The sequence below is a fragment of the Haemorhous mexicanus genome, chromosome 5 (genome assembly GCF_027477595.1).
Source record: "Haemorhous mexicanus isolate bHaeMex1 chromosome 5, bHaeMex1.pri, whole genome shotgun sequence".
Lineage (NCBI taxonomy): Eukaryota > Metazoa > Chordata > Aves > Passeriformes > Fringillidae > Haemorhous > Haemorhous mexicanus.
Genome location: NC_082345.1, coordinates 9,261,980 through 9,276,310, shown reverse-complemented (window position 1 = coordinate 9,276,310; position 14,331 = coordinate 9,261,980). Strand labels below are relative to the sequence as shown.

At 45.2% G+C, this 14,331-nt stretch overlaps 1 protein-coding gene across 7 annotated transcripts; it reads left to right on the top strand.

Moving 5' to 3' along the window:
- The first annotated feature begins 355 nt into the window (after positions 1-355).
- On the top strand, positions 356-13,171 carry PTHLH (parathyroid hormone like hormone). 7 transcript variants are annotated; one of them, XM_059845818.1, is made up of 4 exons: positions 356-683; positions 3,121-3,243; positions 8,762-9,184; positions 12,682-13,171. In XM_059845818.1, exons 2-4 carry the CDS (start codon positions 3,143-3,145, stop codon positions 12,689-12,691), a joined length of 534 nt encoding a protein of 177 aa, XP_059701801.1. In that variant the 5' UTR covers positions 356-683; positions 3,121-3,142; the 3' UTR covers positions 12,692-13,171. The 7 variants fall into 7 exon arrangements, with proteins under 7 accessions (XP_059701801.1, XP_059701806.1, XP_059701802.1 ...); XM_059845823.1 differs by lacking the exon at positions 356-683 and adding an exon at positions 1,264-1,377; XM_059845819.1 differs by lacking the exon at positions 356-683 and adding an exon at positions 1,882-1,971.
- Positions 13,172-14,331: the final 1,160 nt, after the last annotated feature.

Here is a 14,331-nt window from a genome sequence, read left to right as displayed (position 1 = left end):
GACCAGGAGTTTGCTCACGGGAACGCGAGTTTGCTCGTTCGTGTACGTGGCAGGTGACAAGACGCTGCTGTGCCTGTGGTTGCAGATGGCAGCCCTCAGGGATCAGGGGGGCATGGGGTGATAGTGAGTCTCCTAAAAGCCTTTGGCATTGCTCAGCCGTATTAGCACAGCCATAGTTGGGTTGCGTTATTTTTTTTTTCTCTTCCCTCTCCTTTTTTTTTTTTTTTTTTTTTCCCAAGCCCACTGAGGCAGAGAAGAGGCAAACTCAGCCATAGGAAGGTGGTTAGTGATGTCACAAGTTTGGTCTTTTCAATAAAAGCAATGGAGAAGGGTCTCCCTCACTATATATATTAGGGGAAGCTTCTGTTCTTCATAATAAAAAGAGCAGCAAGGGAGAAAAGCACCTGCTTTTAACACCCTTCATTTAGCCCTAATCTATTACAGGCAGAATCAAAGCTCTGTAGGCTGGATTTTTGAAAAATATTGCCTTTTTTATTATTATTTTTGATTAATTTAACTTCTTTTTTCTTTCTTTTTACTTTCTTTTCTTTTTTTTTCTTTATTTTTCATTTTTGTCCTTCTTAAGCATAGAACATAGTTTTGGAAGCGATTGCTGAGAAGAGCAACCACTGTTGGCCAGAGTGATCTCTGAGAGGCACAGACAGCTGTAACTCAAGGAAAAGGTGAAGTGATAAATTGGGAAGAAACTTCAGGATTCTGAGTTTATGGAGGCTATTTTTCCTGAGTCTGTAAAAGATTATGTGTATTGGTTTTTGGTGTATATTTTTCTATCATTTCTGGGGAGAGGAAATTCTAAAAATATTTGATGGAAATTTTACTTTTAACATGAGCAATACACCTTATGAGTTTGTGGGGATTGTTTTCTGGGGACGTCACAATTATTTTTAATTAGTCGAAAGGCCAGTGTAAATCAAAGGCGCCTATTAGCTATACATTTTAATTTATAGCCTACCAGGTGTTCAGGGAATTTATTTACGGCATAAACGATTTAATGTTTTCAGCATGATTTCTATTTCAGCTCTTATGCTGTCGGTTTTATTTGCCTGTGTGGTGTGGAATCTGGGCTTTTAAATCGCCTCAGCAAGCGTCGTTTAACTTCAAATAACCTGCAGGTAGAAAAACGCTTTGCTTTGCACCTAAACCTTTTCGGAGCGCCTGCTGTAATTCGGGGGCAGGATGAGAAGGAGCAGCCGGCCGGCACGCCTCAGTGTTTTGTTGCGGCTGGTAAGGGTGTTGGGAAAGCATTCCCTGTAAATCAGGCTGTCAGCGGCACAACCAGCCACCCCGGCCGCGGGCTCTGGGGAGGCTCTGGGCGAGGGCTCCCGGGATGCTGCGGGCACGGAGCGGCGTCCCCAGGTGCGCGCTGAACGCGAGGACACGGGCGAGCAGGGCATTCCCTCCGGGAGAGCCGCGGGGCTGGGGGCGATGGGAGCGCTGCCCCCGGCTCTGTCCCCGTGTCCCCTTGGAGCGGCCGGGCAGCTCCGTGCACGAACAGGCTGGAGAGGCGGGCGGGCTCCGTCACCTCCGGCTCTCACACCAGGGCTGTCCCGGCATGGAAAAGTTTGGTGCCTCCGTCGGGGGGTTCGGGGCTGCCGGTGCCCGGCGGGGTTCGGGGCTGGCCGGGGCTGGCCGGGGCTGGCCTCCCGCCGCTCCGGCCACCGCTGTCCCCGCAACCCCGCGGCGCTGCCTGCCTAGCACGGGAGCGCAACTTGACGCAGTGGTTTGCAGCGCCCTGGCCAGGCTGAAGGACGGCGAAGTGGAAGGCGAAAAAGGGAGAGGAGGAGAAAACTTTCCACTAGTTTACTTTTTTGGCCAGGAGCGCCTGTGTTCATAGACCGCGAGTCCTCCCCCCAGCCCTCCCCCTGAGCTCCCCCCCTCCCTTCGCTAGCGTACAATTAGCATCATTAGGAACCGACCCTCTGGCTAATAGGGGAACGGCGACCAACGACGGTAGGTGCGTGCAAGGAAAGGCGGCAGCAGTCCCGGGCAGCGCTTTGGGGCTTGAGCTAAAAAGTGCTCCCAGCGATGGGAGGAATCCCCGCGGCAGGGGAGACGCTGACCCGGGGATAAACACAAAAAGGGAGAGCTGGAAGGCGAGCGAGAGAGGAGTGCGGCTGCAGAAGATGCTGAGAGCTTGGTCGGAGTCCTTGGGGTCCGCCGAGGGCATGTGCTGCCGGGTGTTTTCCTTTCTTCGCTCCCTTTTGATTGCGGGCCCGGGAAGCGCTGATTCCCAGTCTCAGTTTTGGCTCTGGGTATCCCGCCCGGGCTCTCGCTCTCTCCGCACATGTTCCTAGGGCGCCATCTCTTTGCAAAACCCTCCGTCCTCCCGCAGGTCTCCCAGAGGCTGCTCCGGAGCGTGTGAACATCGCAGGCTGCAGCCCAGTCCAACCTGCCGAGCCAAACATGCTTCCCAGCCCCTGAGCCTCCCGGGGCTACCGCACCTCCCAGACCTCTCGGGCTCTCCAGACTGGCAGCGACCTTTGCTTGTCTCTCTCTTTGTCACCTCTTGTCTCTCTCCTTGTCACTGTTGGGGACCAAAACTTTCTGGCATCTGGAGACGTGAACCTGACCCTTTCTTTTTGCAGAGGTATTACTGAAAGCCAGATGTGGAGATGCATTCCCCCTCCGCCTCAGCCTGTGTGTGTGTTTGTGCGTCCGAGCGTGTTTACAGAGAAGCGAGCAGCTGAGCTGACTTTTGGGAATCTTTCCTTATCTGCAAAGAGGGCTTCTGCTGTAACATAAAGCCCTGAGAGAGTGGCTTAGCGGACTAGAACTAAGCAGGGCTCAGGGAGCTCACTGAACCCCGCTCTAACCCTGTTCAAATGAGAGCTAGATGCTTTTTGAACTAATACCGAGAGAGATCTTGCCTGCGGGCAGCGAGAGACAGAGAGAGGGAGGGAGGGAGGGAAAGAGGGAGGGAGGGAGAGGCAGACAGCAAGGAAGGGAGAGAGACAGAGCGAAGTTTGGAAGGAGTGAGGCGAGAGCTCAGAAAGTTTGTTTTTCCTTCAGAGCCTCGGAGCTGGTAGAGCCGAAGCGGGGACTCCTTGAGGACGGCGCTGGCGCATCTGTCCCTCGGGACTGACCTCTCTTTCCTTGCAGGTTTTAAGCCCCGGAGGATACAATGTTCGCTAAACTCTTCCAGCAGTGGAGTTTCGCAGTGTTCCTGCTGAGTTATTCCGTGCCCTCCTACGGGAGATCAGTAGAGGGGATCAGCCGCAGACTGTGAGTTTCTCTCTTCCTTTTCTTCTTTGCCTTTATTCGCCCTCGCTGCGGCGGCGGCGCGGTGGGGATGGAGGGAGGGATGGAGGGAGGGAGGCAGCCCGGGAGGCTCCGCAGCGCTGCCGGCTCTGCGCGGGGCCGGCCCGGGTTACCTGCCCCAGGTGCTCACCTGAGAGCCAGGAGGAGGCATTCGGGGCAGGGAAAGGGCGCTTTGCAGCTGTTTGACCTTACAAAGCTCTGGGGGAGGCGATGTGAAAGCTCAGGGGCTTCTCTTCCCACACACCTGGGTGATTGTTGTGCAGCTGCCCGGGACCCTCGCAGGGAGCATCCCGGTTTATCCAAATGCTGTGTGTTACACTAGCTTACAGACACTGCCTTGGCTCTGGCCTGGAGCCAATATTGATAGGAGTAGGGGAAACACGCAGAAGTGAGGGCCATCGTGACACTGAAGTACTGAACAATTTCTTTGGACTTCTGCCACTTCAGGGGGAAAAAAAATCCAAAGGGAGTCCAGTATCTTACTTATAGGCAGAGGCATATTTTTTGATAAATGATAGTGTAACTTAAGACAGTCTGTTCAGGAAATGACCTTTTTGCTTCTTCCAAAATAACTAGCCTGGTTTATAGTAATACCCGTGCACAAAGTGCAGGAGAAGTCTCTGTGCTGATGCAGGAGCAGCTGTCTCACACATCCAACTCTCTGGCTTTCTCTGGACTTGCATCAGATTTTCTAAGGAAGAAACACCTCAGTCACACGGGGGAGGGCTGTATTGTTATTCAGTTCCAAAGGAAGCCAAGTTGGAGAAAGAGTGCTGGAAAATCCGATCACAACTTACAGGGAAACATGACACAGCAAACAATTTCAGATGGGTTTTCTTGTAAATGTTTTATTACATACATAAGGACAAGATCTCCAAATAACATTTCCTCTGCTAGTTAAGCAACACACATAATAATAATAATAATTTAAAAAATCAAACACCCAAAAGAAAAAAAAAATAAATACCCCAGGTGAAGAGACTTTAGACACACCTAAAATTTGGCACCAGGCAGAGAGCTATTACAAATCTCCTACAGCAAATTGTGTAGAACATGTTATTGCTGATAATGTTACAGTGTATTATTCTCAGTCCATTAACATTTAACTGTGCTCCTGAAAGCTGTTCTTGGGATATTTCTTTCTTTTGGGACCATATTATATAGAGAAATCAAACTTCAGTTTCAAAAATAGATAAAAAAAGAAAATAGTTGATGTGCAGTGAGACGCTGGTATTTTCTTGGCTAAGAAACTCTGAACTGGATCTAAGCCAAAATTGGTTGTAAAAAAAAAACCCCAAGATTTGCAGAGAAATACTCCTTCTCTTTTTGAAGTTAGCGTAGTTCTAACACTTGTTTTTAAAGGTCAGGATTAGAGGTCTTCCCAACTTCCCCATTCTGTCCTGACGGGGGGAAGAAAAGTGTAAGCTAACCAGGGAAAAGGCATTTCTCAGCTCCCTCTTTGCTCTGGCATGTAAAACACACACAAGAAACCAGTCAGCTGTCAGTTAGTGGCATTCATGCAGTTTTGTTTGTGGGCACAGCACAAACACAGACACCACACTCAAACATGTGTCCTGTTTTAATATCACCACAAACCATTCCTAGAGTTAATGGTTAATAACTCATTCAGGCTTTGAGATTTTTTTTTTCTCAGTCAAAAACTTAAGCCAGTAATGGATGAAAATACTGAAGCACATTATTATAGACATGCAAAAATAATCAAAATTACATAGGCCTGGTTCTACAGACTTTGCTGAAGCAAATATCTCATGGCAAGCAATAGCAAATTGTCCCAAGAAAAGATTTCCAGACATGTTATTTGTTATAGGAGTGCTTTTGCTGCTAAAGAACTTCTGAGAAAGCAGTAATGTCTAAAATGAAATTACATATTTTTATCATCATGTCCAGACATTGCAGCATTGTGTCCCTAGATCTGTTCAAAATATTTTTCTGAAGCCTGAGATAGGTTGAGCAGATTTCCCTCCCTTTGGAGTCAGTGGCAAGGGCACTCACAGTCTTGCAAAATACAGAGAGCTGACTGAATCCTCCTCAGTTATTTTGCTGAATTTAGGATCAGACCCAACATGAACAGTCAAGGATAATAACAGCTAAATAAGAGCAGCTCTCTGAGATAGAAAGTGGTAGCTTGAAGAATGTTGCCTTTTAGAAATGCTAGATATCTCAAGGAAAAAAAAAAAAAAAAGAGAGGAATGTGCCTGAAAAGAGCTGAAAAGAGCAGCTTATCTAGAAGTACATGAAGTCAGGACAGTCACAAGTCATGGATTTCTGCTGCTCTCCCCATGATGAGAGACTCAGCCTCATATGTACACAGTGTACACAATGTACTTGGACCCAGTAATTAGTTTGGATGCTCTGGTCAAGTGCAATCCATCAACATCCCTCTCTCAAAAGTGTCTGCCACATGTAAGCTTAGCATTCACAGCTCTTGGTTTGGGTACAGGATCCTTTTCCTTGGATGAGAGGTGTGTTTTATAGAAGGATGGAAGGGACCTCTAGTGGGTCATCTTAACCCTAACAGCCAAAAGTTTTTTTCCATATTGTGGCCAATATGTGAATGCAATCATTGCAGTCTCCATGGCCTTCCTGCTCTGAGTGTGTGGGTGAGATATTGTTGATATCTCCATTATGAAGCACTTCTTACATCAGTCCTCTTGGGCAAGCCTTTCTCCATGACTTACAAACATAGGAGTTGTTTGAATAACTGAGGCAGAAGGAGGCAGGAGGTCACAGAGATACATATCTACCACATCTTTGTTTCAAGGAGGTTTTTTGGTCTAGAGTATACAAAGGAAGCTAGTAGGCAAAATGTAATCCTTAAGTCTGGCTGAGTAATGTCAGTCATGTGAAATGTAACACTACATAATGTTATACAATCATCTGGAATAGCAGAATGTTATTTGGGGCCAGACTTGATGCTAAATATCTTACAGACATTTAAAGAGAAACCTTCCCTCTTTGGCACACCAATCCCTCACACGTCAATCCCTGCATTATTTTGGAAATGCATACTCACTCAAGATGTAGATCTTGTAATGCTCTCTGACTGCCTTGTGTGTACTGGAACCAAATGTTTAGCTCTCAGCTCTGTAGAATGGAATAGGTTTTCAATCAAGAGGACTTTAATAACAGGCTTTGGAGAGTCAAGATTTTGTCACAGTGGGGAAGTTGACCAAATACACATTAGAGGATTAAGGCAGCTTTGGGTTGTCTGTGATAGAAGGAATTATCCTTGGTAGTTCACAAGAGGCAGTAGGAAAGCTTTGCTCATCACATGAGACACTGGTTTACACTCCCTAAAGCATGGAGATTTCATACACTTTCTATGAACTAGAAGAGTGAAAGCAGAACTGCATTTCCCATGCAAATTTCCTGAGGAGGCAGACTACTGAAACTCAGAATGTAACCTGAGTCACACTGGACAGCCTGACAGGCAGCACAGAGGCAGTCACACAGAGGAGCCCAGGGTGCTGGTTTTATTGGCCTACTTGCCAGTCAGACTGACCTTCATGAGAAGGGTGTTGGAGATGGCTCTTGTTCAAAAAACTTCTTCTGGGATGTTTTTTGAAAAGGAGAGATCACAGCTTGTGCTAATGGTCACAGCCGCACTGAAAAGAAAGACACGATAAATAATGCATTGTCACATTGCATTTTTGCTTAGGGACATTTAGAAGAGTGGCATAAAATATTTGTCATAAAGGCTGAAGTCATCCAAAACTGATTTTGGGAAACTTAAAACACAGACAATATTTGATGATGTGCACTCACAAACTTCTGTATATGCAGAGCTGATTTTGAGCAAGATTTTGACAATCATCTTCCAGTCTCATTGTGGAACGGGGGAAAGCTGCTGTTTGAATTTTGCACTGAGAAATAGAGATATAGTGTCACTTCAATCCATCACTTGAACCCAATACTCAAAAAATGCAGCCCTACAAAGACAGGAATTGAAGAGGATGCTCTTAAAACAGAGCTACTTGAAATTTCCAACTTCCAATAGCTCTACTGTTGATCAAGTCATAAACCTGAAGAGTTTGGCTGAGGGGACTGAGAAAGAGAACATGCAGAACACTCCCAAATATTTTGCATTCTCAAATCTGGTAACATAGCAGGAAAAGGAGGGATGGGATGGAAGGAAGGAATATTCACTCCCAGTGATGTGTCTTCTTCCAGTTCACCTGCATGCAGAAACCACTTCTTACCCAGCTAACAGACCAAATGACTATAGGACAAGCAAAGCAGTGAATGGAATTTCTTTGGCCAGTGAGAATCCAATCACATGCCACACCCTGATGCAAGAGGAGAGATTCCATAACCAAACTCTGGATGCTGCAGTAGAGCAATTGGAAGGATAAACTGTATTATTGTATTCATGGGAATGTAGCTAAAATCCCAGCTTGTGCTCTGTCTGTGGTTCCCAGCACAGCTGTGCATCTATTCCACTTCAAGAAAAAGGCATGTATTTTCTCACATTTTCTCTGGTTATTTATTATCCAGGTGTCATTGGCATCTTCTTTCCTCAGATGTTTAACACATTCCTTGCCAATACAACATGTCTAAAAGACAGATAGCTGCTCAACTCCCAGTTCCTTGAACACAAGACAGAGCTCAGTGTACCAAAAGGTCAGGATGAACTCTGGAAAAGCCACTCTAACAAACCAGGAAGCTCTTGAAGAAGATCCAGTGAAGAGGGTTAGCATAAAATTCAAACAGCACAGCAGACAAGAAATCTGGCCCCAAAAGTTCACACTTCAAGCAATACTAGGAGGGCATCTAAAACCATAATTAGACACAAGTGACCAAGCAGTAAATCCACAGGAGTGGCTGAGGCTCATCTCTGCTGATGCTCAGGCTGCCTCATTGGATAACTTATATGGACTGAAGTGCCTGTGCTTTAGGCACCCAAATTCTAACATTTTTCCCTTACACTCCTGCATTTGCACTTCCTTAAATGTAGGAGTAAAACACACATTTATGTGCTTGTTTATGTTTCTGAAGTACATGACTGAGCAGAAGAAAATCACTAGAATGATGCTGGATAAACACTGCTTCCTGCTCCAGCACAAGGGCTGGGTTTTCCCTCTCTTGCTGCATTATCTGACCCTTTAGTTTTCCTATCTCTGGCAACTGCCCTCCTGCTTTTACTGCCTCAAGTGTGATATATTAGGAGTCATGATGCTTTCCTAGAACAGAGCAGTGACTAATCCAGCTCCAGGGGTGTGTGATCAGTCAGCTGAGAATTATTACCCGCTTAGGTCTTTCTCCTCATTGCTGAGAGCAGCTGCTCTGAGGATGAAGCAGGACTTGCTCCAGCAGTCTGGCTTCACTGGATGTCCTCAAGCCGGGTACATGGTCACTGGGTCACTGTGGCCACCACAGCCAGAGAAGAGAGGAGCTCTGCCAAACACTGGGCAATAACCAAATCCTAAACATTTTTTCCTTCTCCTCTCTTTTCTTCCTTTAGCAAACGGGCTGTATCAGAGCACCAGCTGTTGCATGACAAGGGCAAGTCAATCCAAGACTTACGAAGAAGAATATTCCTTCAGAATTTAATCGAAGGGGTCAACACTGCAGAGATCCGTGCGACGTCAGAGGTGTCACCGAACCCTAAACCTGCCACCAACACCAAGAACTACCCTGTCCGCTTTGGCAGCGAAGATGAGGGCAGATACCTCACTCAGGAGACAAACAAATCACAAACCTATAAGGAGCAGCCCCTGAAGGCGTCAGGGAAGAAAAAGAAAGCAAAGCCTGGAAAACGTAAGGAGCAAGAGAAGAAAAAGAGGCGAACCCGCTCAGCTTGGCTAAATTCTGGCTCGTACGGAGACGTCGTGACCGAGAGCCCACTCTTGGACATCTCTGTTACTACACATAATCAAACTTTAAGGTAATTCTGCTATATCCTTTTGGGGAGCATGCCATGTATTTAACTGAAGTTGTTATCCCTTGGTGTGAGAGGCTGAGGCTGAGGCCTTGCTCAAACTGGGAGTAAAAGCAGATTTTTGTGCTCGTGACTTGGCAGTGGCTTTTCAAGCACAGTTTCAAGGTGCTCTCTGCAGGTAGGTGCCTCTTCCACCTTGCACTGGGGACAGAGCCTTTCTTTCCTATGAGACACAATTCAGGTAAACAACTTATTGCCCAAATCTGCTTCCTGAAGCTGAGTAGCAAGTGAAGGCAATTCCATAAAAAGGAAGCACATGGCAGTCACTAAATCTTCCCTTCCTGCTTTAACCTGAGTGTATCTCACGTTGTATCTTGGTCCCACACTTGGGCCTCAGCAGATTGAAAGCTTTGACTTTTATTTAAGGCTTTGCATCTATAAAATGGCGAAATTTTCTTTCCTTCCTCTCAACACCTCCCCTTTTTGGCAACTTTCCTACCCTTGCTTTACAGTTTTTCATTTCACTGTTTAACCTTAGGGGAGAGCATGGAAAAATTCTCTCTCAGTAATATCTGCAAACAACGCAGACCAGCCTTTCACCATAAAATTTTCCCTGCCATTAGGATTTTTTAATTCAGCTCCATCCTTTTGCCAGCTTGTGAAGCAATTACATTGCTGCTTAAAAATGTTTGGCATTGCTCTTGGAGAGGGACATGCTTCCCTCATGCATGACAGTGAAGGGTTTGTAGGGCAGTGGCCTGGAGACATCAGCCTAGATGTCCCAAGTGAATCATCCCCTTGCAGCTTGAGTGGAAATCTGCACACTTGCAGACAAAGCCAAGGATTCCACACTTCTTGTGACACTTGCTTGCAGTAAATGCCCTGGAAAGAGACACCAGCTGTGTGATTTACTAAAAATCAAGCTTGGAGTTAAGCTTTATAGGCCACAGTTTGCAATGTGCTCCATCACCTCCGCTCGTGCTGGGTATCCCAGACCATAAACCAGGGATCCCAGACCATAGGCCAGGGATCCCAGACCACAGGCCAGGGTATCTCAGACCATAAATCAGGGTGTCCCAGACCATAAACCAGGTATCCCACACCATAAATCAGGGGATCCCAGACCATAAGCCAGGATTTCCCAGACCACAGACCAGCTGGCATGGCTGTAGCACTTAGGAGGGAAGTAAGGGACCCTGGTTTGTCTCAGCACCTTAGGAGAGACAAACTTCAGGATTCTGCTCAGGAGGTGCCTGAGGTTTCAACAGCTATCAAGGGACTGTGTTGGTCAGCAAACAACACCTGTCTTGAGCCCAAAGAAATCTAGAATGCAGGGAGAAACATCCTAGGGAATTTCAACAGTTACTTCTTTTTCTTGCTGTGCTGACTTTGGTGTCCATCTAATGGGATGTATAAAAGAGCTACAGGTACAACCCTGTTGATTTTCCCTGTTCAGCCTTTCTGTTTGAAGTGTGTCTGGATGGCTGAAGCCTCTCAGCTTTACTGTGGAGTCCAACATCCAAATGCAGCTTTTCTCACAGATTCCTAAAAAGAACCGATATTTTAGATAATTAATTGGAGATGACTAAACAAGGAGAATCTGTTTAAAAAGGAAAAGGGAATTCTTCCTTCACAAGTACAGAGAACATGTTGGTTCAGCCCTAATAAACTTCTAGTACCTGAGTTTTTAGTCATCTCAGTAGGCTGGCAAAAGATGTAAGCTTTAAGCATGATTTTCACAGTTTCTCTGTGCTTCTTTTCTGCTGAACACCCTGGATTAAATCTCCATGCCAATTCTCTCTGATCAGTCTTGAAAACAAAATTTTGGGTTTAGGTCCCAAAAAATAAGGACAGCAATAATAGAAACTCTAGATCTTTTGACTTACTGCAAGGAGTATCTCATAGAAGAAGCCAATCTTGCAAAATCTAGGTCCAAATCAAAGAATGCAGCTTGCAAATTATCATTAGAGCCCACTGTCAATATGAGGCTTAGCTTAAACTTTAAAACCAAGCTCAAAATCCAGGCTAAATTGAAAATGTCACCCTCTTAGAAATAGGCCTGAGGAGTGCAGACACACACACACACACACAGCCATGCTCTATGAATTATATGCCATTGTTTTACCTGTTGGAATATATCCTGAAATGGACCCTAATATTGTTGCCAGCTAATTACCAAGGAACTTCATGCTAGCATTTCCTTTCCAGGCACTTTAAAAGTCATTTCTCATGAACATTCTAGCTATATTTCCATTTAAATTAAATTAAGGTGCTCTTACTAAATTTCCAAAAAAACTTTTTGAATTAGTAAACTCCTGAATGATAGATGTAGCTTCCCTTTCAATGTGCATGTTAAGAAAACCTTTCACACTCTCCAGGAGCTGAGTTTTGTTGTGCTTCACATCCCCACACTTTTGCCACATGGGATGTTACTGGTGATCAGTCCTGCAGCAGAGGGAATCCCACTCCATCCTGTATCTCCACATTCCACCCTTAGGTGTTTCCCAGGGAACCCCTAAAAAACATGTGCTGTTCACAGGGACAGAAGGGAGAAAAAGCCCAAACCTTCAACATTTCCTGCAGCACCTCTGAGCAGCTTCATGTTGGATACAAGGAATACACTGACAGGGTGGGAGCAGGCTCTGCTTTGTTCTCATGGGGAGAGAACTCACACCAGCCTGCAGCATCCCCTGGAAAACTCCCAGGTCTCAGGACTGTGTGCAGCTGATTGCTTCAGCTGGGCTGAATGCAGCAGGAGCTGGAGGGTCACGGGCTGGGATGGTTGCTCTGTTTCAGGACCAAGCTGTCTGGCTCCCTGAGGGAAAGTTTCAGGATTAGAGGGTTATTATTCAGGATTATTTTCACTCAGTCAGGCACAGGAAGAGATGCTATCGAGGGTGTGCTCTCTGCAAGCCCTGAGCAGCCTTTGCTCACACACACACCACAGCCCCCTGCCTAAGGGGTGGTCTGGTCTATCAGTGGGAAAAAGAGACCAAATAAGCTCCATGGCACTCTTTTCATCAGAACATGGCATCACACCCCAGCAGTTAACACAGCATCCCCACTGCATTAACAAGGACTCAAAACTATTTTTGCTTTTCTCCAACTGTATTTTTTTTTCTTTTCAGCACTTGACATTTTAATCATGGGGTGATACAATTCTTCTGCCTGTAGCACTCAGGAATATTCTTGCATGAGGCTCTAAATAAAAAAAAAAGCCCCTTTCCATTCCTCTGAGGGTACAATGGCCTCAGTGTGTGACAAACTGTGGGTCATCACACTTCTAGAAGGGTTGCATTGAGAAAAACATAACAGAGATCTTGAATAGATGTCTAAAACTGTGACATGGTCAAACAGGCCCTGTTGTGGCAGATGGTACTAGCAAGGCACACCTGTTACAGTCTGTGGCACTCTTGCTATTGATTTTATGTCCACACATTTGAAGTGAAAAAGTAAAAATTAATTAATTTTTCTGTTTTTCCTGTCCTTTCTTTTCTTTGCAGGAGACGCTGACATTTTCAGCAAGAGATATTTGGAAGACACATTGCAGTATTCTGTAATAGTGAACATATGGGAAGTATTAAAATATTTATTACCTGTAAATATTGTAAATGCTCAGAATAAAACCTTTCCCCCCCATTGCTCTCTGAAACTGCACATTTGGTTATTGTGAATTTTCCTTTTTTTTTTTTTTTTTTGGCTAAGGCTAAGACAATTATTATTGTCACATTTACCATAATTTATTTTGTTGACTGGTGTATTTATTTTGTGAACTTATCTTGGTGCTGCTGACTTTCTATATTTTTTGTAACATAATGCACTTTAGATATACATATTGAGTACATTGATAACTGACATAAAATGTTCCTGTTTTGTGGTTGATTTCAATGAATGCCTACATACAATTGTTCAAACTGATTTTCCTTTGTGCATGTATAATAGCAGTATTTTAAAATTTGTAAAGAATGTCTAATAAAATATAATCTAATTAAATCATGACTCAGAAGGAAAATGCGTTTTTTGGGAATTTCAAGAGCAGGAACAATTCTTTTATTTGCTACATCTGAAAATTGTTTTAAATATAATGTGTTTACATTGGTCTAAACTCCCACATTTTCACATTAGCTTTCACTTAAAGTTCACTCAGAACGTAATTTTGTTCCAGTGCTCTATTTCAAGTTCGCTCATTTGCTGAACAACCTGGGGGTGGAAAAAGGTCCCAGAGCTCAGACCCCAGTGCAGGGAAGCAGATTCCCAAGCTGCCCAGGCCCAGAACCCCAGATTTGGCTCTCCAAGCTGGAGGGAGTGAGGAGCAGCCCCGGGGAGGCTTGGCTCCCTCTGCTCTGGGAAGGTCTCGTGTCCCAGGCTGCTCAAGCCCAGGCTCACTGCCCTGGGCTCCCAACCCCTCTGCCCTGAATGGCCACAGCACTCAGCTCTTTGTGCTTCTGTGTGAGGGGGAAAAGCCTGTTTTATGGGTGAATATACAGAGGGAAGAGAGACTGCAAACTGCACCAGGGGACACGTCACCAGGCACTCTTGCATTGCTGGAATAAATCCTTCCCTGTCCCACCACAAAGATGCCTCTCATGGCTCTGTTTCCAAAACCATCTGCATTCATCCTGCTTCTGCCTCGTCTCCATAGATGAGACCAGCTAAGAGAGAGACCCCCTTCAAGGGTTCATGTCCACTGGCTGAAGGAAACACGAGAAAAAAAGTCATGGTCTATCACTTTTTCTTGCTTTTATCCCCTTTGTGCTCAAATCACAGCAGCTGCTGTGGGGGCAACCTGAGCAAGGGAGTTGTTTCACAGAGATATCTGAACTTTGCAAAGTCCAACTGAATTCCCTCTGTCCCACTCCTTTAACACCAGCAACACCAGAAAAATACAAGCATGGAAAAAAAATTACAAATCCTGGGAATTTTAAGATAGTTCTTGTAATTGTTGCTCTGTCCTGTAGTTGCCAAACTTTTCTTTTTTATTCTTCTTTCCTTTTTTTTAAGTGCCATCTTTTTCCATTGCCAAAGTACAGCCATCATGTAATATAAACCAGATGTATTTCTGCTCCCTACCCAATCTTGCAGAAAAAACACCTCCAAGAAAACACTAAAAGGAGGAAAACTTGAGAAAAAAAATTTCCCATCCTTCCCAATCT

Coding starts and splice junctions, on each gene's coding strand:
- PTHLH (XM_059845818.1), top strand. CDS start 3,143: ATGTTCGCTAAACTCTTCCAGCAGTGGAGTTTCGCAGTGTTCCTGCTG. Junction 3,244..8,761: donor GAGGGGATCAGCCGCAGACT/GTGAGTTTCTCT, acceptor TTCTTCCTTTAG/CAAACGGGCTGTATCAGAGC.